A 26,731-nucleotide genomic window follows, 5' to 3' on the forward strand; every position below is an offset into this window, starting at 1 on the left:
TTTGGCTGTTTATATGACATGTTTGTATTTTCAATGACCCTTTCATCATTCTATAAACGCGCTTTGTATTGGGTAATATCGGAGTTCTAGTCTAAATGGTTTTTTTGATATGTTTTAAAGAGAGTTTGTTTCGAGAATCGAGAAGAGAAACTTGTATCTACTGATGAATAATATTATTGTTATACTTGAGGCGTAGTGACTTTAAACGCGGCGGTTGCGATTTGGATTCCCACTCGGGGAAACGAATTATTATTTATTAATATTTTAAATCTTTGCACTCAAAACAGTTCGAAAATCGGGCGGAACATCGGGAACGGAGTGTCTTAACTCTAGGATTCTGTTCCCGATGATCTGGTACGGAATCTTCCCTCTGCCTATACAACTATATGTGATACTACGTGAAGCTAAAAAAATATCACTTCAAAAATAAAAGATAAAATCACCTAAAAGTGAAATATAATTGTGTTCTAAAGCTTCCCGCTACCAATAAGATATCCAATCAAATAGATATCGATTCGGAAATAACTACATTTTCGTCCCAAGTGACCTTATAGTATAAAGGGGTAGCGTCCATTTAACACACAATTTTGTAGACAATTCGCTATTTGCACGATAAGCGATATCAGACAAAGTTAGGATTTAACACCATTTGTATTTCCCCGCATCAAACGCAGCTGTATGAAACGACTGAGCTAGCATTAAGTCAAACTTAGCGAATGCAACACTAAACGGATTTACGCATAGAATTCAATTTTGTGCATTTTGATGGTTTGTTTTGTATAGCAGTTAGGATATACAATTTCAATTTAGGCTTAATTGAGATTTATTATTTAAAAAAAATAAATTTGACAGCTTTTTTTCGCTTTATAGCTTTATGACCGAGGAATTAATATAACGCCTTGAAGCTCTCTGAATGTTATAATATTTTCTCTATGTATTATATATGCCTTTCATGAGATTAAATCCCATTTCAGGTAAAGTGTACATAAATATTTTCATTCTCCCCAAGTCTTTTACGAAAAACGCGGCGTAGAGTAAGTACTCTTTCGACGCGCAATATCCGTGAATTATTCACGGAGTATCACGAAGTATACGTGTACGTATATGCAAGAAAATAAAAAAAATTGGATTTTTAATATAAACATAAAATAGTTTCTTAGTTACATATATGTTGAGAGACGTAGCATATACAACAAATCTTGATAACTTTTTAACAGAAATACTAAAAAGTTGTCACGTTTATTAGAGCAAATTTCATTTTAATAAAAATCGTCACGTAAAAGAAAAAAACAATCTTAATTAAAAAGCTAGATTTTATTACCTTACTTAGTATAATTAAGTGGCCTTCTTCTAAAAGGGAATCTTATATTATAACAAAATTACTTAGGCATATAATGATTTATTCTCTGATTCTAATAAAAATGTAAATTACGCCAGATACTATAAATATTAATATACATATATATCAAATCAATATTTGTAATACCTAACATAAAATAGTATAATCCATATCAGAGATTTTAACCAGCGAAAATATTTTCAACATTGCCGAAGCCACACAATTTCCTGCATAAAGAAACTCTTTGGATTCATAGTATTTTTCTCCGAAGTGAAAGTCGATCCGTTCATCTACAAGGGCGTCGCCGTCGCCTTAATAGTTCCCAGTCTCGACGAGCGAGCAAATCTGTTGGAACCGTCGCATTCACACTTTAAAATAACTTTCTTCAAACGACATCTTCTTTATTCCAGCCATTGAGCTCTGTTATTAGATAGACGCGTTTACCTACGTCGTTACGGATCTATCTTTAGATCGTTACTTTAGCTATCTTGAAATCGTAATATTATTAGTTAAATAAAAAATATTACCTATAGGTACGTTTTATTTCTTTATAAATTGAGAATTTTACCGTAAAAGCTTCTACTGGTAAGTTAAATTTATTTAATATAGAGTTATCCATCAATGTCGTACATGATGTATGTGGCAGGTATTTTCTAAACTTATAACCTCAAAATAGTTATATTATTCCTTGTAATACAGCACTTTATTTAATTGATTCGCAATATTAGCAACATATTATATGTAATGTGTCACCATTACATTAAATTACTTTTAAAAAGTCTTTGATTGGTGTTATACGATAAAATGGAAATAAGAAGACTATCAGTTAAAAATGGTGCAAATTAATCAAAATTCTATATAATTTAGATAGATTAACAGCATTTGACACCATAACACCCATTAGATATCTCAAAGCAACAAAAGTAATACAATACAAAGTAATTTCCACGATTCAAACATCTCGAGTTTAGATTAAAATGATAATATTTGCTTGTGTCGCTCTTAATCCTGAATCTCCATAACAAATTAATGAGAGAGTCAGTCAAGTGTCACGTTGACGTGCCTCATCGCACCGAGTGACATTACACGTATGCGGTTGACATCGACTCCTAATACTCCAGAGTAGCGTTCGTTACACAAACACCGTCACGTCACAGAAATAAACAATTTACGTCACCATTACAAAGGAAGAATGGAGGAAGACGAAGGATTACTGTATTGATTAATATTAATTGTGAAAAGTTGCGACTCGATCTGTTCCATCAACACAATTAATGTGCCTTTTGGGAGTAATCACCGTTACAGCCTTTTAGTTCTTCTGTATTTTCACGCTAATTAAACTCATTTGTTTTTATTTTATTTATCTGTGCTCAATTATTTATTTTTGACATTTTTTTGATGGCTGTGTTTACCGCTAAAATACGAGTGATTGACCGACTGTTTTAAATTTGGGAGATGTATAAAAAATGCAAATACCTGCCTTATTTATTTTACGTAAGCGAAATGCAGGCTTGTTTCGCGCGTTCGTTGATTCCAGTTTCGGGCAATTATGCACCTGATGTAATTTTGCGTCGGTTCTGATAAGATACCAGTTTATTATGGATACAGTTAATGTCCCCAGACATTTTGTTCATTCAAATGTAATATAGTGGTAGAGGTAAGTTGGGATTTGTAGCTGTAAATGCTTATGCAATTTAAAGCTTCCAATCTTTGTCCATTCATTCATTAATTATATTTCTTATCTTATAAGCTACATTTAAAAGTAATGCAGCATCACTTTCTCGAAATACTTGTATACCAATAGACCTCTAACTATTATTATTTTTTAAGAAGTTACGTACAAATATTTATTATTTTTTAATTACTTGTAAAATCAAATAAGAAATCTACGATGAAATTATTTCGCAATATAGTTTCCACCGCTATTTATTTTTCGCCGTCATACGTTTATTTTCCTTTCAAATATTCGCTCTGTAGACGTCTCGTTACATTGCACTCGAACATTAACCCTGGTTGGAATCAAGAAATTTGTTTGCTGATTTATTTTGTTACGAAAAAGATTAAAATTTGTATAGACTATATGTACGTTTTTGTCTTCATAAAGAAAAATAGGAAATAATTATTTTTTTCCTTATATTTTATTACTAGACGTAGGTATTGTATTTATAACTAAAAGATTAATACTGTATTTACACAATAAATCCTCTTAAATTGACAGGATTGGTCACTAATTTATTGTTTCGTATCCTTATTTCATTTTAATTAACAGCTTCAACCATTTCGACATGTTTACACAGTATGACGGCTCTATTAATAATTAGTTAAGATAAAGAAGTGTTGGCTGTTAATTTAAAATAATTAATTAAATCTCTGAACTATTTTCAACCAACTCAAGTGTATGCCGACGTAGAGACTTTATGTAGAATTTACTTTTTCTTTTTTTCATTCACGCTGAGACACCGTTCCCAATAAGACTCTTTCGATCCTCAAGTAGGAATCGAATTCACAACCTGTCACCTTTACAATCGCACGCTTGTGTCTAAATAATATATTTTACATATATTTATATGTATTTAATAAATATCTCCATATGTAGCAGCTTTGATTATATGCAATTACTTTAGAGACATTATAAATAAATACTGAATAACTTCGATGGTGTAACGGTAATGTAATTTCTTTCTTATAGGATATATTTACCAACAGTTTACCTCACAAATCATAATATAATTACTATGTAATTTACGATACTCGCAACAAAATTGTAATTGACTGTCTGATGTAATACCACCTCAACTAATAAGAAGCTTTAGGTATCGCCAAGCTTTCCTGTGATGTATATGTAGGTACCTATTTTACTTGACAGTGTTACAATTTGATGCAATAAACATTATTATTACACCCTTATATATAGATTTTAATTATCCCAGCAGGAACCTACTGTTAAAAAACTCCGTTCTCCATTTTCTGCCTAATTCTAGAGGCATTGCAATTCTACTGTGTGCGGGATTTCATAATAGCCACAGGAATGAGAATGCTATAAAAACAGCGCTTTATGTGTTAATATTTATTTAATCTATAATATTATGAATCAATAAATAATATCAATTAGATTAAGCTAATTAGCTATCTAAGCGTGTGTTAACGTTTATACTCATGTTTGTGGTGGTCGCCTTACATTATGAGATAAACATTAATATCATTACATACAAACTCGTGTCTGTCTATAAACGTATTACATAAGTACCTATACTGCTTGAAATTATTGAAAATTTTACATTTTTTTTACCCTTTATAAGCATAAAAAAGCTAGTGTAAAACGTAAAAGCCATTCCTATCTAATATATTGTTTAAATAAATAATGGAAACATTTCAGATTGGGAATCGAACCCACCACCACTGACGTTGCGTAAAATTAGATACTACCTAATTGAATTACCTTAGACGCCCTAGATTCGACGGCCGCTATCATTTCAGAACTTCATTTTACCTACTATATAAGCTCGGGTTCAAAGTCCACAAACGAGAAAATGTTTATATTACTAATAATATTTACTGTATTCATAAAAATAACTAGGGCTTTAGCTCCCGCTTGCTAAAAACTGCATACTATGATACATCACTATTGTTATACAATTTTAGAATGTGTCAATGGGTTTTCCTTGTCCATCCTGCAAAATAAATTAAAAGTCCATATTATTGTTTTATATGTAATATGAATGTTACGGATACGTAAATACGTAAGAAGAATAGAATACTTGTCGTTAATTATCTTTGATATACAATTTTTTTTTACCTCCGAGTGGGGGTCGAACTCAGACCCGTCGCGTTTATATTCGCACGCTTGTACCCCTGCGGCACGCCGGTCTCGTGATTGCCAGTGATAAAACTACTTAATTAAACAAGGAAACAGTTACTTGTTTATAAACGTATTCTAACTCGATTGAAACATTTCAAATAAACAAACAAATACATATCCGGAAACAGCATAGTCAACACTCTTTTGATTCTCCAAGTTTGGTAACGAGGCGGAACTTTATAAAACGCTACCAACTCTTAGCACTGTCCCCAGGGTACTTACGTTACCGCTATACGCGCGCCGATTTGGTAACATCTAATAAGTATACTATAAAGCATCGATTTTCTCACAAAACGGAGTTGATCCTTTTTCAATAAAAATCACATTTTCTTTCGCAAGTCAGTTGTTGGTGCCTGGGTGACATTCATGGCGGAGTTTAGTGACTTCCGAAGAAGCAGGTTATCAGACGAGGCGGGGGTGGGAAGCGGGGGGCTGAAGGAGGAGAGGGAGGGGGGATGATGGAGGGAAACTGGGTACAAGTGGTGGATCGCCCCCGCATTCGCGTCCCGGCTATCGACGCGTCTGAACGCGCCCGTTCGCGTCCCTATTCGCTGATTTATTTTACGCCGCACGCGTTCTCTATTTACTAAGTTGCTGGGTGTTTTCAACTACCGTTGGAAGGTTCGTTGTGGCTAAGAAGTGATATTGTGGTTGTTTTGTTAAATATATTCATTTTGTTTCATTTTTGTGTTCTATCATACGAATTATGTATTAGTTTAACGAATCCATACAAATGCTGTACAAAAATACATATACATTTTCTTATTCTTAAATATATTTATGTAAACATTAGTAAGAATTGTTCGAGATTTTTCTCATATAAACACAAAAAGTGGTTATCATATTCTCGTTAAAATAACATTTGGCATTCCACAAATCCATTTTATATCATCCCATACTCGTATACTCGAATAAACTACGATATAAGCTGAATTGGGTAGTATCTCAAACGGAAAGCTTCAATCGATAGTCTCTATTTATAAAACGTCATCTTGCGATCATTTTTCAACATCAGGCTTCTAATCGAATGTCTATTTTTCACGCGGTAGACAATTCTTTCAGTCGCTGATAGAGGATTATCCTTTGTACGGGCTTTAGTTAATTAAATGTTAATCTATGGATTATTGGTACATATGTGCCTTATTGTTATAGCTTAATATTAAAAAAATAGATAAAAAAAACCTTCCAAAATAATTTCTAATATATTTTTTTCATTATTATGTTTACTTTTGCTTCCAAAATGGTAAAACATGTCAGTTGTTCCGTAAATGTGGTGGCAGGTATGTAGGAGGCTCGATCTACTTAGATTATTTTTATTAGACATACCACGAACATGGCAAAAGCAAGATTTCTTTAAGTCTAGTTTCTAATTCTTGTGTAAAATTTTTGCAATTCTGAAGTATCTATTAAGCTTTTTTCTACGTAGATTAATTCTTTTCATACTAAAAAAATATTGATATTATATGTTGTAACTTTAACTAAATATATTAAAAAAAAATTATGTGATTTTATAAAATAGCATAATATGATCAACTTTTTTCGAAAGTGCAACAGAATTTCAAATGTTTTTTTCGAAAAGTCACTGCAGAATTTAAGTTGAAAGGCAATAAAAATATCCCGATTTGGTTAACATGTTTTACAACTTTCTTGATAGGTCTACATATCTTACATTACAGCAATGAGCAAAGATTAAAAAAAAACGCTTAAAAGTATTTGTGCCACAGTACGCGCCCATGTCTTAGGGAATAAATTACTACTATTACTTAAATACACTTATCGGCATATATTTTTCTTAAATTTTCGTACTTGAAATCAAATTGCAACAAAACAATTTATATTGAAAGAAAACTGTAATAAGCGTCTTGGAAAAGTGATATAGCTTAAAATAATATTAGAAACGTAAAATCAGTGATTTCTAAACTAAACCCAAACGTATAGCATCAGAGATCTCACTTTCAGAAGAGCAGCCAGCACAAAACGTGGCAATCCGTTGATAAAATTTTTCATTCCAAAGCTCCAACTAAAACCGCAATAATCACGGGAATACTATCTCATTGTTCAAAAGTAGACAGAAAGCACTTCACAAAACACTGGTCTCGCAATTTGGAATTACCAGCGTGCAACGGCGCAGACGGTTTTGTTTTGATCTTTTACTCAAGATGGTATCGTTGTGACGATTTAGTTTCTTATGAGTTAATATTTTTTGAAGACTAGATTCTTTGTCTTAATTTATATATATATATATATTTTTTTACTATTTCGAACTTTAAAACAATAAATAAATCAAAATAAAAAATACGTTAAAATAATAAATTAATCTTCTATTACGATGAACATAATTAAAATATTACAAACCAGACGACCGTACATTCAAGTGGGGCGCATATGTTTAATTATTTGGGTCGAGCGTGGAGACGTCGCAATCTTAAAAGGAACAAAGCGGCAAAGACCCCGATCTCATTAATATTGACTTCGAATGTGATTATTTACATATCTCGAACAGTAAAGTTATAAACGACGTGCTGACCTCTGCCCCGCGTCGTGTTGAGCGCCAATAAATATCAATTATGTTTGTTTTATATCGTTCGTGTTTACGTGCTAATCGTCGAATAAACATGCCTAATATTTAAATACAAAATGTGCAATATTTATATGATAACTTATTTTGTTGGCTAACTATGTAAGTCCAATTAATTACCAAGAAGTAAAATTGTTAACAAAAATAAATCTTAATTATAGTAGGTACTATCTATATAATGTAATTACAGCTTTATGTAGGTACTCCAAATTTTGAATTATGCGTAAATCCCCCTTTTTATAAGTATACTGCGAAGATACCATTAAGAAGAAATTCGGTAACGTGAACCTGCAATTTTCCAACCATTTCATTCATTTTCATTCAAATTTAAAATTAGACGATATTCATTCAGCACGCTTCACCGAATTATCTCAAGATATCGCGGTTTCATGTCCCGTCTTGGTTCCGTTCAATCGGAAATTTACAGCAAATTGGGCGTGGTCGAAGGAGAGTGATGGGTGTGAATTTGACGGAGGTTATTAATTAAATCGGTGCTGGGCTCACGATCTAGAATAGGGGAGAATTATTATTAATATTTTGAAATAAGCTAGCGTTATCGCTACCAGGTATATATATACGGAAATATGATATTATTTCATTATTTTGGCATTCTTAATTGCCAATGTTTTGATCTTAGCTGAACTGATTGATGGGATGATTTTTTTTAACCATAAAAACGTATATTTCTATTAATTTTAAATGTTGAACTTTGTATGAAAACTCGACATTTAATCAAACGAACTAGGGCGGATCGCTAATGAGTAATATATAAATATGCCTATTTATTTTATCGCTTATACCATAAAAAACGTGGTTTCATGAAATCAATATATTTATATAAATTATTTTTTTTCACAATATCTAAAGCGGACTTATTTAGGCCAAATTCACAAAGCTCTGTTGTTCATTGATGTACACTTTATCTCATCACTTTTCTGGAACTGCAATTGTTGTTTATTATGTGTAATCCTCGTGTTGTAATACAATTGATATTTTTTCAACTGTTATTTTATGCTATAGAAGCTATAGGAGCAAGAAGCCTAGCTCATTGCGGCAGTTCTTAAATATGGTTAATAAATCGGATTAGCAGTTTATAATAAAACTTTATAGTTTAGTAGTACAATAATATATTTCTGTAAGTAGATAGTTTACATGGAAACTTTTCTCTACCATACATCTCGTTCGGAAAGCTTTTTTCTATATAACTTTTCAGGATTCAATTATATAAATGGTATACGACGACGAAGACGAAATACGTGTACCTATATTTTATTGCAAATATTTACTTTTAAATACGGCCAATTTACAGGGTACATTATAATATAAACAATTGTTTTCAAAAGTAACATAAAGAAACCTAAAAACACAGTATTCATTAATTTGAAGAATTCTTAATCCTGTAAATTCATTTTATTTATATAAAAAATCAGCAATTCCGTCGATACCATCATTCTTGATGGAAAACTTCGCTCATTTGATGCCCAAGGAAAGACCTACTTCGTGAAACAAGTTTTTCAGCTTAACTCTGGAAAACTTTCCATTCAATACCGTTTAACTCAAAATTAGAATACAGTCGGCGTGAGCGGGAAAATAATTCGAATTTCGCTAAATGTGCCTTTCTTATTCTTTGTTCATCATTTTGTAACAACTTTTATTGCGTTTTTAAAGGCTTCTTAATAACTTTCTGTATTCTTAATTCTATGGAGACCAGTTGTGGCGCAGGGGCATAAATGTGAGACAATAAACGCGACATGTTTTAGGTTCGATTCCCACTCGTTAATATTTTTTTTTCTTCGCTCTGGTATCGAGGCAAAGATAAGAGAGAAAAGAGAAGAGAGGCGGGAAATGCAAAACAGTGACTTGCCACTAGGTTCCTTTTGCCTATGCTGCTGTGTGTTTTCACTTATTTTAAAATACCGTTCAAAACATCATTAATTCAACAAATAGTATAATTAAATATGCACGTCATAATTTGGGCGTGAAGCTCTACGGCTATATTAATTAATTCCCGATAGTTGTGGAAAAATGTTTAATGTAAAGCTATTTTCAGAATTTTAATCTGTTGTAAAATGCGTCAACATATTTATTATTATTATTAAATTATGAAGCTATATAACTTTTCATTCACTTGTATATAGGCGTAGGACAGAGAGAAGCCCATCCCAGAATATTTCGTAACAAATTTGAACTGATAAATGTACAAACCTGACAAAAAGATTTGTTTAAGGTAGAGCGGACAAATTTAGAGATTTTTTTACTATTTTACATTTTCTTATATTGAACATAAAAACATCTATTGTGGTGATACACTAGAGACACACATACATTAGAGGTATCTCTACTTTACATTTTCATTTCGTACATGAAATGACTCCGATCTGACTTCCAAATGACCACTGGAAACTAGCACACCCCCTCCCCCTAGAAAATATATATATCCCCTCGATCAATCTCCATAGATATTCTTTAAATCGTAGGTTCTTGCTTTTTCCAAATTTGTAGGTTATTCAAATAAAAGTTCATGATGTATCATGGTACCTACGTAATTCACACAAACTATAGAATATGTTAAAAGAAATAAATAGAGTTTATCCCATTTCAATAGATTTCAATTGGGGATGTCCCGGTTAGCAATTGAACTGTTTACGCAAACTACCTTACATCCGGTAATCCATTTCCGTTATGTTTCTAGAATTTTAATAAAATATCGCTTATCTCTATGAATATAAATAACATTAAACTATGACTAATCTATCGTTTTACAATATTTAGCAAAACAACCATTTAAAAAGAGTATTTAAATTAAATTGATATTTTATTTATTGGTTACCATTTTTTCCAGCTACAACCGTAAATGGCTAATAGCACAAAAAGTGAATGAAATTTAAGTGACATTTTTTTTAAATATTTCAAAATGACCATGTGGTGGGTGTTTTGGGTAACTGCGTTCACTCTTCTAACAAACGTCAAGACTTCCATCTACGATGATGACTACGACACATACACTAGGACCTACGATTTTTCTACATCAGGTAAGTTACTTGAAATTAATTGTAAAACCGTAGATAACTCGTGTAAAAGGCCGTCGTCAAACGGCAGATTTAGGAACGAATGGTTATTGGTTCGATTCCCATCGCGAGAATGAATTATTGTCATTCCTGAAAAATTGAACGAAATATGGGGAAGCTAGTGTCTTACAATAGGTTCCTCGTGCCTTGCTCACAGTACTCGTGATATAATAAGAACACGTTGTCATTAACAATCTTAATTTGACAAAGTTTGTTACAATTTTGTTAAAGAAGTGCTGACAGTGTAACTTGCAACAACAGCGAAAAAGACAAATATAATTTATAAAAGATAATTCATTAAAGAATGTTAATAAAAATCAAATATTGAAATCCAATTTTAATACAAAATTTCAAAGTTTCAATCAAGTATCGTGTGATGTCATTGATTAAAACGACGTGTGTGTCAGCTGTGCCGTATAATCAACGACTAGAATGCTAAACAAACTGACGCTAAAGCAAATTGTTTATATTTACAAATTTAATTCAATCGATGTTATGTAACAAGTAAATATATGTAAAGGTTATTAATATTTATTATTAATAAGATAAAATTATGGTCAAGAATAATAATAAGAACAATATAAAAATGTAAAGACCATCAGGGCGCTGAGGTTTAATAGTAAACGCGATGGTTCACCCATTTTACGCCGAAATCTGGAAAAATAGCGTGTTGAGAGGAACTCAACGCCGTGCTATAAAAACATTGAAAATTTAATTTGCTCGAGTGGAAATCGAACCTACAACCTATCGCCTTTACAGTCACACGTTTATGCACCACGAATGGCATCTGTACTAATTAAAAGTAAAAAGCATTGTATATTCTTGTCAAAAGTTACATGTGTTAAGTTTTGCTTTAAGAACAAGTGGGGAACACGTCGTCGCTTGTTAAACTTCAAGTTGCAGAAAAAAGCGTTCTTGTTTAACTTTCGCAAGTAGTAATGAACTTTTTCTTTTACGTCCAAAAGTATTTGATTTTCTTTAACGTTTGTTGAACCTGGATCAATTTAATTTTAAGGTAATTTTTTTTTTGTTTTGTTTCTAAAGATTTAACCCATGTTAATTAAATATTTAAGGGGTGACCTTCGAGTGTATAGTATCAATGATATTGGAAGAAGGTCACGTGAAAAACATGAGGACTTCCGGGAGGTCTCGTATGTGCGGGTTGATGTAGCGTTTGGCGCTTAGTTCCCTCTGCCTACCCCTAGGGACACTATAGACTAGGTGCGGCGTTGAGTTCCGCCACTCAACTTACAATATCACAAATTCTGGCGGAGAACCTAATTTAAATTATCGTAACTTAAATTATCTAAGCAGGCCGAAAGAAGAAAATATTTAATATTGAAACATTACACCAACTGGGAATTGATCTTAGAACCATTGCGTACTAAACATTACTGAGCCACAATGACATTTGTAATAACATTTTTATAAAATATTAACTTAATCTTTACCTATGTACATATGTACAAGACAAAGAGCTTTCGAGTGAAGGAAATTGAAATAGTCTTTTGTCGTCATCGCTTATAATATTTTTTGTACCGTTGTTTTCATTTCAGTTCGGAGTCGAAGCTTAGCTTCATATTTTTCTTTTGTTCTTTGCTATTTTATGATAAAAATCGAGTCGAAAAGTGCGAATTCATAATATATTTATATTGTTATTTATAGAGTAAAATTAGATTAGATAGATTATAGATTTACTTAAAATTTAATATGTATTATTCAGTGGAATTACAAGCGTTTGCAAATCATCAAAAAAAAAATTGTCAGTTTTGTCAGTCCTACACAAAGCTACCACCAAGTGGGAAGGCGCAGTTCTGCTAAGAACAGTTCTTCCTGTTGTCTAACTTACTTAACTTCCTGTTTACCTTTACCAAGGTATAATAATTTTATGTTTGAATTGGCATATATAATATTTTCTTAAGGAATATTGGCAAGAATAAACAAATATATCTTTGCTTCATGCTGAATCCCACACTCAGCAGTATAGGCAGAGGGAACTTAGTGTTAATACACTCTGTTCTCCATTTTTCGTCGAATTCTGCAGGCGTTGGAGCGTGTTGAGTTGCGGTACTACTCATCGCCGTGCTTTTGCGACACCAGAGCTAAGAATAAAAAATATTAAATATTTTATTTTCTCGAGTGGAAATCGAACCGACAACTTGTCGCGTTTACAATCCCACTTTGTACACCTGCGACACGACTGACTGGCAAACAAAAATATCTTAATAATTATAAGAAACTGTTTAGTATTCTATGTGACGTAGCATTCACGACAAAACAAATCGCAAGCGGATGCGTTTGTAGCACACTGCACCACCACCACGGATATGCGAGACGAGGACATCCGACAAAGTTATGATTCTAGTTTTAATTGTTTCTGAAATAACTTACGGGTACCCTGGTAGCTACCAGCGCCTACTCGTATAGTAGTTGATGTTAAACTTTTGCATAGGTAGCTAGCATTACTAAGATATAATATATAGCTACTATATACAGGTAGTATTATTTAGTTTCGACTCAACACGCAATGCCTCCAGAATTCGATGAAAAGAGTGTCTTAACACTAGATCCCAGGCTCCCTCTGCCTACCCTGCTAAGTACAGGATAGGATGTGAAGCTAAAAAACACTAATTAGTTTTATCCATAGATGTGTGTTTAAATTGTCTCTATCTATATATAATTAATGTTTATAAAATATATAAGCTTAGCTAAAAAGGTTGTATATAAATCAATATTAGATGCTGTTGTTACGTAAACCGTCAATAGGATTGAAACAAAAAACACTAAAGGATTCTTGTTGGTTTTCCTTACGTTCTCCAAAACTATGCAGTTTGAACTTTATAGAGTTTATCTCAGTTAGATAAAATTGTGAACAATTACCAAATATTTTCTCGATTCCCTTATTGCATTTTTTTGTAGAAATACATATTAATTAAATTATACATTTAAATTAAACAATTATAATATATACTATTTTACTAATTCATGATAAAATAGGATTGTAAAGATCTTACTGAAAATCAAGGCAACTCTAGAATGAATTTATTGTTAGAATAAATTTAATTTCACTCATAGAAAATATGTTTACATACCTTTACAACAAAAACCTAAATTAGAACACATCATATTTAGAATCTACAAAGGGTCCCCCAGACACATCAAATAGGTGAGCTTTACTTAGTTACCCATTTAAGCCGTACCAATAGAACAAGGAGATTAGAGATAGTGTACGGTTAATTAAGCTCAGGGATATAGGGCCCCATTATCGGAATAGTAAATACCTCTGGTCGCAATGCAGGGACAGTTTGTTGGAGCTGACGTCCGTTGAAATACTAATCAAGTGAAGCAGAGATTACACGTCACTTATTTAATGTCTTCATATACTATACGAATGTATGTTATAGAAGCGTCCCGCCCGAGGCTTCGCCTGCGTGAACTACGTTATTATTAATTTCTGTCTCCATGAGTAGTGTCTCTCCGTAGGTACCTACGTCCTATAAGTGACATCCATGCAAAATTTGAGACTTCTAGCATTTGTAGTAACGAATTTCATACAAACTTTCTACCCCAAAAACAACCCCTTAGAAGTCGAATATTGTGAATTCCCGTCGTAGCGAGAACCTACGTCCTATAAGTAACTCTTTTGTAAAATTTGAGATTCCTACCACATGTAGTTTCTGAGATTTCGTGATGAGTGAGTGACCTTTCGATTTTATATATATATAGATATACTCGTATTATATTATAGAAAACTATTTGAGCTTTAGCTCTATCCCGCATATAGCAGGCAAGGTAGAGGGAACTTAGTGTTAACACACTCCGTTCCTCACCAAAAAGGTGAAAAACTGGTGAAATTAAACCGAACTTCCCCTGTCCGTCTTCTTCTCTACTTTAACTTAACTACCTTAAAACCTTATAATAGGTACAACAACATGTAAAAGAAAGTATTTATAGAATAACGAATGCTGTCACAGAACTAAAAAGAAACTTTAGTAAATAAAATTATATAAAAGTTCTAAATAATTAAGAATGAAAGAAATTACTAAGTCCGATAACAATAATATAAAACGTGAGAAGAAAATAAGAAAAAGTTATTTCTTCGTTCATACTGTAGTATAAAATTGTTTTATAGATTTCCACTTTAGTTTTGTTTCAGTGGATTGACAAGATCGCATTTCTCAGCTACCGTTGTGACCCTTAGAAGTATTTTCGCTAGATGAAATCATTTTGACATAAAATGACAACAAAAATTGCCTCCGCTAAATTGCCCCAGGCTTCGACACTCGGCTCGAGATAGCTTTTAATGTTATTTTCTACTGGGTTCCAATTTAGTTTCCATCGACCTATTAGAAAATTATTTAAGTTTTAAGTAATAACTTCTGGTTTATGATTGAAATGTTTTAGTTTATTTTGTATTTTGTAATTTGTAATTGTACATACATTTTTTATATCACATACGTTTTTTATCGAAACAGGATGTATTCCTTAAGCTGACAATTAATGAGCCTAGTTTTAAAACACTGCTTCGGACTTTCTCCTCAGTTCTGGAGGCATTGCATGTGACGGAACTCAACGCCGCAGCGTACCATCCCACCAGAACGAAGAAATAAAATTATTAAAGATTTTATTTCTTTGAATGGAAATGGAAGTCTTAATGGGAACACCTTCCTACCCTGCTATGTGCGGGATAGCGCGTGAGACAAAAAAACATTATACAATACAACTGTACACATACTATCAGAGCTTCATAGAAACAGGAAACACGTGAAACAAATAATTTTGAATGACAAAATCCTATAATCTTATAACCTTCGAGGGACGCTAGTACGCTGCCTAAATTAAACACTAATACGTCTTAATATATCACGTAACATGTTTGTTTGAAGTTTCTATTTTCAAATAAAATCTAATATTTATGTTAGACACAAGAATATACATAGTATACAGAGGTGCTAAAAGATTTTGGAAGGGGACGAGAACTTTGTTTAACGGCAAATACCTATGTTATTATTATATTTTTCCCGAGTAGCATTCGCGTATCTAGAGATATTTTCATGTCCTGAATTTACCCTTTGAACAGATATTGTTAACGTTGTTGTTTTAATTTTTCGGAGCAATTTTTTAACAATTTAACTTTCTAGGATGGGCTTTTGCCTAAGACTATTCTGAGGTGGGCACGGACCACCCTCTTCCTACGCTCATGCTGAGTAGGATTCACAAGCAACCTATTAAGTTATATACCTACTTGATAGTTGCACCACGAGGACAAGCACAAAGAGTATAAAGTCTGAACTCAACTATTGATAGATTGTTCAAGTATACTATTCAGATCCATGTAATAGTTTGGCCCCATCGTATGCGCTTGTATTTTAATCAACTTCAAAGAAGTTAGCGGCACAGCTCAGGGTAGCGGTACTTGAACAGATTTTAACCTTTTTATTTCAAAGGAACTCCGTAACGAACTATGCACGCCTGAATCCAGAATGAGTTTGGATTTTTCTCTTTGTGCTTCCAATTCTATTTTTATTCATTTTGTATCCTATTGTAGGTAATGAATAAGTAAGTAATAGTCCTGATGTTATCCTCCATACCAATTAGTTCGCTCTGTTTTGTTTTGGTAATATTCTGTGCAACGTCGAAACTGGAATGTAAATGTTAGATGAAATTGTCCCCAAGATGGTAGCTGAAGTGTCGAGAAATTGTATTACCGGGCCGTCCTCGCAAGGCGTTGGCGAGGAGTGCATTCGTTACGTACGTAACTGCCGGCTTTGAAGCGCACTTTAACGTCGCGTGTTGTGGTATTTCACGCTGTCCCGAATTTATATAAAATTTAAACAAAAATTAAATTTAAATTATTTGATAAAAAATAAGAAAATTATAATTTTGAAAGACATTTCGATATTATTCTTAAACCTTTACAGTAATGCAACATGCATCTATATAAAGATTAGACTGCAACTTTTTTGACGCTGTTCCCAAAGTCAACTGCATTTTCAACTACAACCCTAATTCAAACTGTTAAATTTACTCTGAAAATAATTAACGGCATTTCATACACACCGCATTTCGGAATTTCACACGTAATGATTTAAACAATGAATTTCGACTTTGTATTAAAAACGTGATTTAAATTGGGCGGAAAATTACGAAGGTCACTACGAGCTTTTAAGTCTTTAGCTCGTATTAAAACTGTTTTCAATTTCAACTATTGTAAATTTAACTTTTTTTATTAGGTACCTATTAATTATTGAAACAAAAACCTAACCAATAAAAATATAAAATATTTACCGGTACCGGTACCATAACATACCGCTTTTTTAATTTGTTTTGTTAAAAAACGGTCCTGTGCGAATCAGACTCGCTCACCCAGGGTACAAATTTCAGGTTAAGATCTATGCAGAGTTGAACTTATAAAAGTTGACAAATTTAAGTTTGCGGGCGTATGCAATAATTTTGCATGAAATAAACTACAAATGTAAATTTTTAATAGTTTTTATCTGTAATTTCCATTTTTCAGTTTTTTCCTTTATTTGTTAATACTGTTTGTATTTTTCTCGGCTCCGAGGGATCGTACAGCTGAATATTTGATATTAATTTCAGCATGATACCTCCTCGCAATCTCTATATAAATAAGATCCTATAAGAGTATAGTTATTTTTTTGTTCAGATACGGAACCCTTTTTTTTGCCCCACTGCTGAACGTAGACCTCCCTCATCAAGCGCCAACCATCCCGGTCTTGGGCTTCTCGCATCCATCCGGTGCCAGCCACCTTCTTTAAATCGTCCGTCCATCGTGCTGCAGGGCGTCCTGCACTACGCTTGCCTAAGCGCGGTCTCCATTCTAGCACGTATCGACTCCATCGACCGTCGGTACGTCTGGAGACATGGCCGGCCCAGTTCCACTTCAGCATGCTGATTCTTGAACGGAACCCTTGTTAGACCTTTATTTGAAAACCTGCCTTAACTTTTACCATATCATGTAACATTGCCTTATTATATAATTTTAATTTCTATCTTCTACTAAGAGTTAATTTCTCAATATGAAACAGGATATCTGATCCCGCGAAACTTAATTTACATACGGGTATAATAGGCGCGGCTTAACACGAGGATTAACTACGAACACGGTACACACCAGTACTTTGAGTATTAACTTGGCTATTAGATCCCAACGTTTCTATGAAATAATTTAGATTCGCAACACAGTTTACTATTTCCCGAGAGATTTCCGTACCTACGTTGTTATAAAAGCAGATTTTTATTACCCACCGGCTCACGTCTTATGGTAAATGAAGGTAAATGTATGAAAAATTCACCAACTCGCTGTATATGCTCAGAATTTACCCATTTACTAATTCCTTCTCGAGCCGAAAACTTATTTTCATCACAAGTATACGAGCTCGCGTTATGAAAATTTTAGTACGGTTTATTCTTTGCTACATTATAATAATATTATTCTTTTAGACGTAGTACAGCTCTTATTTGCATACTTTTTTCTTTATATTTAGGGCGGGCAGGTACCTACATAGTCTGTTGTTTCTTTGTATATTGTTCATAATAATATCTAAAAGAGATTTAGGTCATAATTTGGAGGTTTATTTTTATATATTATTTTATTAGGTGGGCAATTTGAGTTTAATATATTATTTCTCATTAAAATCTTTTACACAGCGTTTAGTTTCGCTACTCAGCCCGCAATGCTTTCATAATTCTGCTGAAACTGGGAACGCAGTGTCTTAAATCTAGGCTCCCTCTGCATATAGGAGGGTATCCTATATGTATATAATACAAAATACTTGCAATAGACTCCCGCACTTATAATATCCATAGCCATATAACAACCTTACTGAAGGGTAGATGAAAGGGAAGATTCCGTGAGCCTACGTACGAACAACGCGTCATAGGAGATGGCAATCTCTGGTGGTATACTCAAATTTATTACGCGGGTTACTATAAAGGGCTACGCAGTCGGCACCCCGGTTATTCCGAGGGTGTACATTTTGCTTACAAATTGCTCGACGGCGCGTGCGAATCACTTCAAGATAAACCAGCTAATATCACAATACCTTTGTAAGTTATTTAATATCATCTAATAGTCTATGTCTTTGTTCGCAGAGAGTCGCACCTGTACGTCGTCGGAGTTCAGATGTAAGACGGGGCGATGTGTGCCGATGTCTTGGAGATGTGATAATGAAAAGGATTGCTCTGATGGATCTGATGAAGATCCTGGCACTTGCAGTGAGTATCATATTATACAATTATTTACAGAACTTTTTTCTTTGTGTAATACAAGAATGCAATATAAGGAGATCATCTATCTTGAATGTCAAAGAAAAATAATATTAAAAAACAATATTTATAAATGAAAGCTTAGACGTTGACGTTATTTGCAACCTTTTAATATGAATACATTGAATACAAATAATTTTCTATTTCCTTACGTATCTCAAACCAATTACACAACCAACAGAGAACAGTCTCTTTATAAAAATATTTTATATACAAATCTGTTACTTTTGGGTCTGTCATGTTAAATATAACGTTGTATCTATTGTACAAAAACATATAGAGAACAATGAAAAAACGTATAGCAAATGACAAAGGCAGAATCCGAACGCCACTTTTCTAGTTTTAAATTGTACCTTGTTCTGGTTTTATTTGTGTACTTTTATATATTTCGAAATTATTTTTGTAGATTACATTTCATTTTTAAATTACAATAGAGAATTTGCGTAGTTATGAAGTATTGCACCAAGTATTCCTGATAAGACGTACAGAATCTTCTTCGTATTATTTCCCAAAAATAATTATCTAGCGATTTATGGAGAAAGTTTTAAGGTAGCACGTTGTCCTTAGCGGGGCTTCGGACGTGGATTAAAATCTTAATTACGCTTCGGAAGTTTCCTGGATTAATATTATAATCTTTGCCCTTTCTTGCTCTACCTTCTTTCCGCTGCGAATTGAGAATTAGAATTCAATTTGATTACATCGATTTTGCGGACTCGTATTGTAAGAAAGAAAAATAATTTCTATTTGCGATTTGTTCTTTCTTTGTTTAGATTTCTACATTTTGTTGGCGATATCTTTTCACATAGTAACAAACTAAAATAAACATACTACTGTGATAAAAAAGGGTACTTTCGACGATAAATCAAGTGATTGAAAAAACTATTTAAATAATAAACCAACTTAAAACAAGGCAATTCCATTATTAAATAGCACGAGCGCCAATTATTCCGGCGACGGCGCGTCAATTAATATTGACACACTGTAATCTGGATTACTCAACATCAAACAATAACAATATACATACATACATACATATATGTATATATAGTGAACGTAAAGGATTTAAGCTTTTATTCCAGTACGTCGCAGCGACCGCTGCCACAACTTTGTACATTTAGCTCCGTTGTAAACCCGACATAATAGAAAATCCCTTTATATGTGCCTCGACGTGGACGCGTAGTGTTTTGTAGTCTTATGCAATAAACTTAAATATAAATCTGAAACATTTGATACACCGTTAAGGAAAGCTATCTAAAAATATTATCCAGATACAACATAGATAGATAATAATTTCTTTAGAATTATAAAGGTATTTCTTTTCATATTTATTGTTAATATTATTATAGATTTTGATCTTTTCGTATGTGAAATTAGAGTAGAACCATTTAGTTGAAACATTAACTTTAGATAGCACAGCAATATATTTGTTCAAATAGAGACTTTAGTTTAACATTGTAATGATGTTAAGCGCCTTAGTTTGTTTAATTTAGAGGATGTGATGTGAAGCAACATTACGCCCGAAATAACTACTAGTTAGCATCATTAATTGTGTTATAAGTCTTCTTAATTACGTAAGCATATTATTATATGTATTTTTGTTAATTCCACGAATTTATATGTTTTAAAATGGATATAAAGTTAAAAAAACGTAGATTCATATTTTAATTTTTAATAATTAGTAAGATAATGTTGCCATATATTGTTATTGTTTTTAAATCGCAGTTCTTGTCGAATTCCATTGCTTGATAAGCACTATACACAAAATAACATATATGTACATTCTTCAATCGATTAATATAATTTCTGAAGCTATTTACATAGTCATTATGACATTGAAACCATAAAGACCCAATTTAACCAAAAAATATCCAAATTATCCAAAAATTACAAATCCCTTTCAAATGCAGCAAATCAACGAGAATGTCCCGAACACAATTTTGTATGTGCTACCGGAGATTGCATACCAGGATCTTGGCACTGTGATGATACTCCTGACTGCCCGGACGGTTCTGATGAACATCACTGCGGTAAGATATAAAGACTGGTCGGGACTCGGCATGGGATCAAGGAGGAAGCTTTTATTATAGCTATCGACATAAAAAATCCTTTTCAGCACAGCATGTACGGCGAATTCATGTCATCATTAATTGGGTCACGTCCTTAGGATTGTATTATAGTGTAATCTGATAATATTGTTGGACTTAGTTCGTCTTTGTCTTAACTTTTGTAAGTTTTCCGTAAGTTAAGATATAGTTAGATATGTATCACAATAAAATCATATTTCTATAAACTTATTTCTTAAAGATAATTAGGTAAACGAAACTTCATATAAAATAGAGAATGAGTTTATTAAAACCTACACAAACAGTAAAACGGAAGTTAAATTAAAAATTGAGGGCTCGTAAAATTCACTTTAAGACCCTGAACATTTACTTCGCCCACTACGAAGTTTTTGAAATATTTTTTGGCGTAGAATGAAATGAATGGTGAAATTTAATTAAGGCGAGGTTACTTTATGACTTGTCTCTGAAATGATCTTTGTAATTACAATTTGCTTTTTATTTAAATACTGTTTACTTTTACTTTACAAAAAAAATAAAATACTTTTAACAATAAGAAATTTTAATTTACATAATTAGTCAATCGTTGTAGGTGTTTAACTCTGCTTACTTACTTCGTAGACATACGATCTATAATGAATACGAGTACTTACTGTTCACAATATGCAATCAAGTTGCGGTTGCGAACACATATATCGTACAAAATAACACGCAGTACAAATTCTATGCGTACTTGAAATAGGCTTCTGGTGGAATAATCAATATTAGATATTTCATTGAGTTCCAAACAATGGGCTTGCTATAGCAAGGCTATATAGTTATTATTTGTCATTGGAATGCTCCATGAAGTGATCATGCATGGCTTGAATTGACAGAAGTGGAAGCGTGCGGCCCTGAAGAGTTCACCTGCCGAGGGAAGAAAGGGGAGTGCGTTCCCCTCACGTGGATGTGCGACGACAATTTCGACTGTTCCGACGGATCCGATGAGAAAGCATGCAGTAAGGGTACATTCATATATACTAACAAATATTCATTTTGTGCATCATTTTAATTAACTTAATTATAAGTATTTTTTACATTATTGCATGTATCGCTTAATGTAGGTAACCAATGAATTAAAAATTTCACATCACGTCTAAACTCAGGGTCTCGTGTCAGAGAAAAATAAAATAAAAATGTTTGACGTTCAATATTATATTCAAGGGACAGGGGTGCAAAACCTCCTCCACCGACATATTACACCGTTCGATCAAAACTGTTTACTTTCTCGACTGCGATAAAAATTCTTAAAGATAGCGCTGTATGCACAGACGGAAGAGTAAATTGGTAAAATATGTACATATATACTTTATACGCTATATCTATAATATAATAAAATAGTAGAAAAATTGAGTCTATATAATTTTTTTGACATAAAAATTTAGGGTCATGAAAAAATTGTAATAACAATATACTCGTATATATATATTTGTACGCAGTCAAACGTAGTTGCGGGCGGCCACTAAGTTAGAATATTCACATACGTCAATATTATGTTTTATTAATAGATAGAAAGAAGTAACAAATAAAGAAAAAAACTATATTAATAGACAAATATACATAAATCAAATCAAATCAGCTCCACGCTGTATGCCACGCAGCAGGATAGGCAGGGAACCTAGTGTTAAGACTCTCTGTTGTCTGTTGACTCTCTGTTGCGTGTTGAGTGGCGGAACTCAACGCCGTGCGTTGCCTCGACACTAGAGCGAAGAAATGAAAATATAACCAGTCGAAATAATAAATAAAATGTACCAGTAAATAAACAGAGAATGTATTTTACTTAGTAAATATACTGGAAGTCGAGTAAAAGAGACAACTCTTTTAATTTCCTTTATTAGAAGCCCATATTGTCACATAAGTAACGGACTGTGTTCGAGAGAATTTCCCGGTACATTTCCAACACGACGCTATCTTTTACATATTTTTTTATGTAAAAAGTAAAGACGTCGGAGCGTAATATCAATTTTCCTTCTATTTCTCGCCATACTTATTCACAAAAGTAGTTTTCTACTTCAATTTAAAGTTGTAGTTTTGTAGGATATGCAATATATCTGCCTTTTTATAAAAGAACGTTGACAGCTAACAGTTTGTTTGCCCGAAGGAATTTAATTAAACATTGCATGAAACAAAAGAGATACAAACAACTAAAGTGGTGGTGGTGGTGGTGGTGGTGGCGGTGCGATATGGTCAGAACGCTTAGGATTCATTAATGTAATCCTCGCATTGTGGCTTTTGGTTATTAATATAAAAGGTCACGGGTAGTGCTCGACATCATGATTGCAACCATTTTTTGCGTTTTCTCATTACAGTGCTCCCGGTTAATTCTTATTTTTCTCCTTCATTACTTGGCCACTTAAAGCTCGCCTGAGGAATGTTTTAATAATGTCTGCACCCTTTTAGCCTTTTTCTTTCTTGAATTATTTGTTCTTTAAAAAATAATTGCTTTCAAGATGTTTTTGTGGGTGACTTTGTATAATCTTAACGTCGCTAATTGATTGTAGTTTGTTTATTGATATCATTAAATATTTGTGTTAACATTATAATATTATTTAAAATACGTTGTTATAATTAGTGAAACTAATATAAACTTACATGTTCAGATGAGACGTGTCGATCTGATGAATTCACATGTGGAAACGGGAAGTGTATACAGCACCGGTGGGTTTGTGATGGCGATGATGACTGTGGGGACGGGAGTGATGAAGTGAAGTGTCCAGCACCCACATGCCAGCCACATACTCATTTCTCATGCGCTGATAGCCACTGCGTGACTGCCAGGTGGAGGTGTGATGGAGATATCGACTGTCCTGATGGCAGCGATGAGGCGGTACGTTCCAAATATTTCGTTTTATAAATTTGCAGACTGAACAATTTTCATCAAAGTACCTAAAAAGTTATAAAATAAATTTTGAGACAATTTATAAGTTAAAAACTATAAATGACTTTCAAGTTGGCAATACAGGTGCCTTTAACTACTTTTAGGAGTTGACTAATTATGACTTAATAGAACGATATTACCAATTTGTTTGATATAGTGCCACATTATGTAATACTTTAATGGCAAATTTTAGCGCCGTTAGTGCGGTGTTCCTTGACACCAATATAATTTTATGGTTATTATCCAAGTCCAAATTAGTATCTAACTTAACTAGACCTAAATTAATTTACGCTTTACAAAGTGCAGTTTTACTCTTTAGCACCATTACGCGTTGTTAAAACTTGTCCACGCTGTAATTTAAGCAAGAAATTAATGAGGTAATATTAGACTACTAAAAAGTTTCTTTTAAAAATTGCGACGACGATAATCTTTTGTCGGTACTTCTCATGTATCATCCTTATAATCTTCTTGATTAAGTCTTAACCCGTATATTATGTATATATCTACTATAGAAAATTATATATTTTGAAATTGAAAGGATTTAAAGAATACATTTAATTATTACAGGGCTGCCCATCAGCACCGAAAATGATATCACCATGTATAGCCACAGAATTTGAATGTCGGGATCGTATGACTTGCGTGCATAGGGCGTGGGTGTGTGATGGGGACCGCGACTGTCCGGATGGTGGTGACGAAGCTCCTGAGATCTGTAGAGGAAATATTACATGCAGATTAGATCAGTTCCAATGCAAGGATCACAGCTGTATCCCTGGGGCCCTCTACTGTAACGGAGAAAAGGATTGTCCTGATGGAAGCGATGAATTCAATTGTAGTAAGTAACCTGTTTTCCTTTTGTGAAATAAAAAATGTTTTTATAAAGGATTTTTTGTGTGGAGTCGTGGTTGTCATATAAGTAGTGATATATTTTACACATTTAATATTTTAAATTATTTCATTGCGAAAAATTACTTAATTAATCTGCACGTTGACCGCAAATCAATACCGCGCTTTAAGCTTTTAAAGCGAGGAAATGAAAATAATTAATTTCCCTGAGAAAGAATTGAACCCACAATCGTTGCGTTTACATTCAACTTATAAAAATGCAGTAAATATTAATACATAAACATATAATCTATTTCACAGCTCGACCCAAGCCCGTGTGCGATAAAAAAACCGAATTCGATTGCGGCGCTGGTATGTGCATACCGTTATCTAAGGTTTGCGACAAGCACCCGGACTGTCCCAACTTCGAAGATGAACCCAGGGACCGGTGTGGGGAGGATGAGTGTGCTGTCAACAACGGGGGCTGTACGCAAAAATGTATCGACACCCCCGTCGGTTACTACTGCGATTGTGAAAATGGATATAAGCTGACTGATAATCGCACTTGTGAAGGTAATTCTTAGATTTACACAGCTTCACGCTGTATCCCGCATGCAAAGGGAGCCTAATGTATAATACCTCGCTCCCTTCTTTCCGCTAAATTCTGGAGCCATTGTGTGTTGAGTAGCGGAACTCAACGCCGTGCTTTGCGTTTGCTTTGAAACCAGAGCGAATAAATGAAAATATTAAATATTTCATTTCCTCGAGTGGAAATCGAACCCACAACTACAAGATGATAGACTACCAGACTTAATAACATTCACAGACTGGACTATACATATAATGTTTCTTAATAACATGCGGCCCTTTAGGGGTAATTTAAAACTTAACTGATAAAATAAATAGCTCGAAACTATGAATCATATAAAATTAACACGCTTATCTCAATAAATTATCTAAAAGGGAAGTAAACAAACAATTGCTTGCAAAAAATATCTGTATAAGTACCTTATACATACAAATATGTAATAATAACTGATAACTGTTAATTATAATTAAGCATTAAGTATTTTTATCACTGATACCAAAGTACCTATAAGACGCAATTAATATTAAATGTTAAAATCCACATAATTTTCTATTTTATCTACCGATAAGATTGCCAGCGACAATTTTTGCGTTTCTTATGGCATATGGAAGCTATGAAATGGTTAATACCTTCCTTTCCCAGTTTAAGTGTATTTATATAAAATCACAAGAAAACACATAGGGTCAATATTTATTTCTTAAAAATTTACATATTGGTTAAAACTTAATTAAAAGTAAACTTACTTTGCTTCCCCGACATATGAATATGTGTGACATGATTATATTATATTTTTTATTATTATGATTATATTTCTTATGGCTTTTGTCATTTATCTATAGCCATAAAGTTTACAATAAAAGGTGTTTGGTACCGAAATGTAGCCTTATAAAAATACAATTTTGTATTATATTTACTCTATATCTGAGTGTATTCATACGATTGCCATAGAAATAGATTTATTCCATTTTGAACGACATTTTTCCTTCGAGTTCAGTGAGTACAGTACTACGATTCAATATTTGATATCGAGGCAATTTTCGCCCACGTGGAATGGCGACAATCGCGAATGTGTACATAAGGCTTTAATAAATATATACTTTGGATAATTCTATCTGGTTCGGACACAGAAACTTAAAAGTTTATAAGTTCCAACTATTACTCCAGAATATCCTTTTTTTAGCCTCACCAAAAAAAACGAAATCAAAAT

The 26,731-nt window shown here is 33.1% G+C and overlaps 1 protein-coding gene across 18 annotated transcripts in view; it reads left to right on the forward strand.

The window, feature by feature from the left end:
* LpR1 (Lipophorin receptor 1) overlaps nt 1-26,731 on the forward strand; it is a 146,814-nt gene that overhangs the window by 100,570 nt on the left and 19,513 nt on the right. For 5 of the 18 annotated variants that reach the window (XR_014878359.1, XR_014878356.1, XM_085191902.1 and 2 more), the window contains exons 3-7: nt 18,960-19,082; nt 22,069-22,197; nt 23,833-24,059; nt 24,678-24,945; nt 25,257-25,508. Coding sequence is in view for 9 of the 18 variants with exons in the window: in XM_085191902.1 (XP_085048028.1) it covers nt 18,960-19,082; nt 22,069-22,197; nt 23,833-24,059; nt 24,678-24,945; nt 25,257-25,508 (999 nt within the window). In the remaining 9 variants the exon portion in view is untranslated. Of the gene's footprint in view, nt 1-5,685; nt 5,820-10,618; nt 10,809-18,959; nt 19,083-21,040; nt 21,161-22,068; nt 22,198-23,832; nt 24,060-24,677; nt 24,946-25,256; nt 25,509-26,731 lie in introns of those variants that run through there. The other 13 variants (XR_014878360.1, XR_014878357.1, XM_085191894.1 and 10 more) reach the window with 6 other exon arrangements.

Source organism: Heliconius melpomene, chromosome 10 (genome assembly GCF_056956725.1).
Source record: "Heliconius melpomene rosina isolate 202511_hmr_F chromosome 10, ASM5695672v1, whole genome shotgun sequence".
NCBI lineage: Eukaryota > Metazoa > Arthropoda > Insecta > Lepidoptera > Nymphalidae > Heliconius > Heliconius melpomene.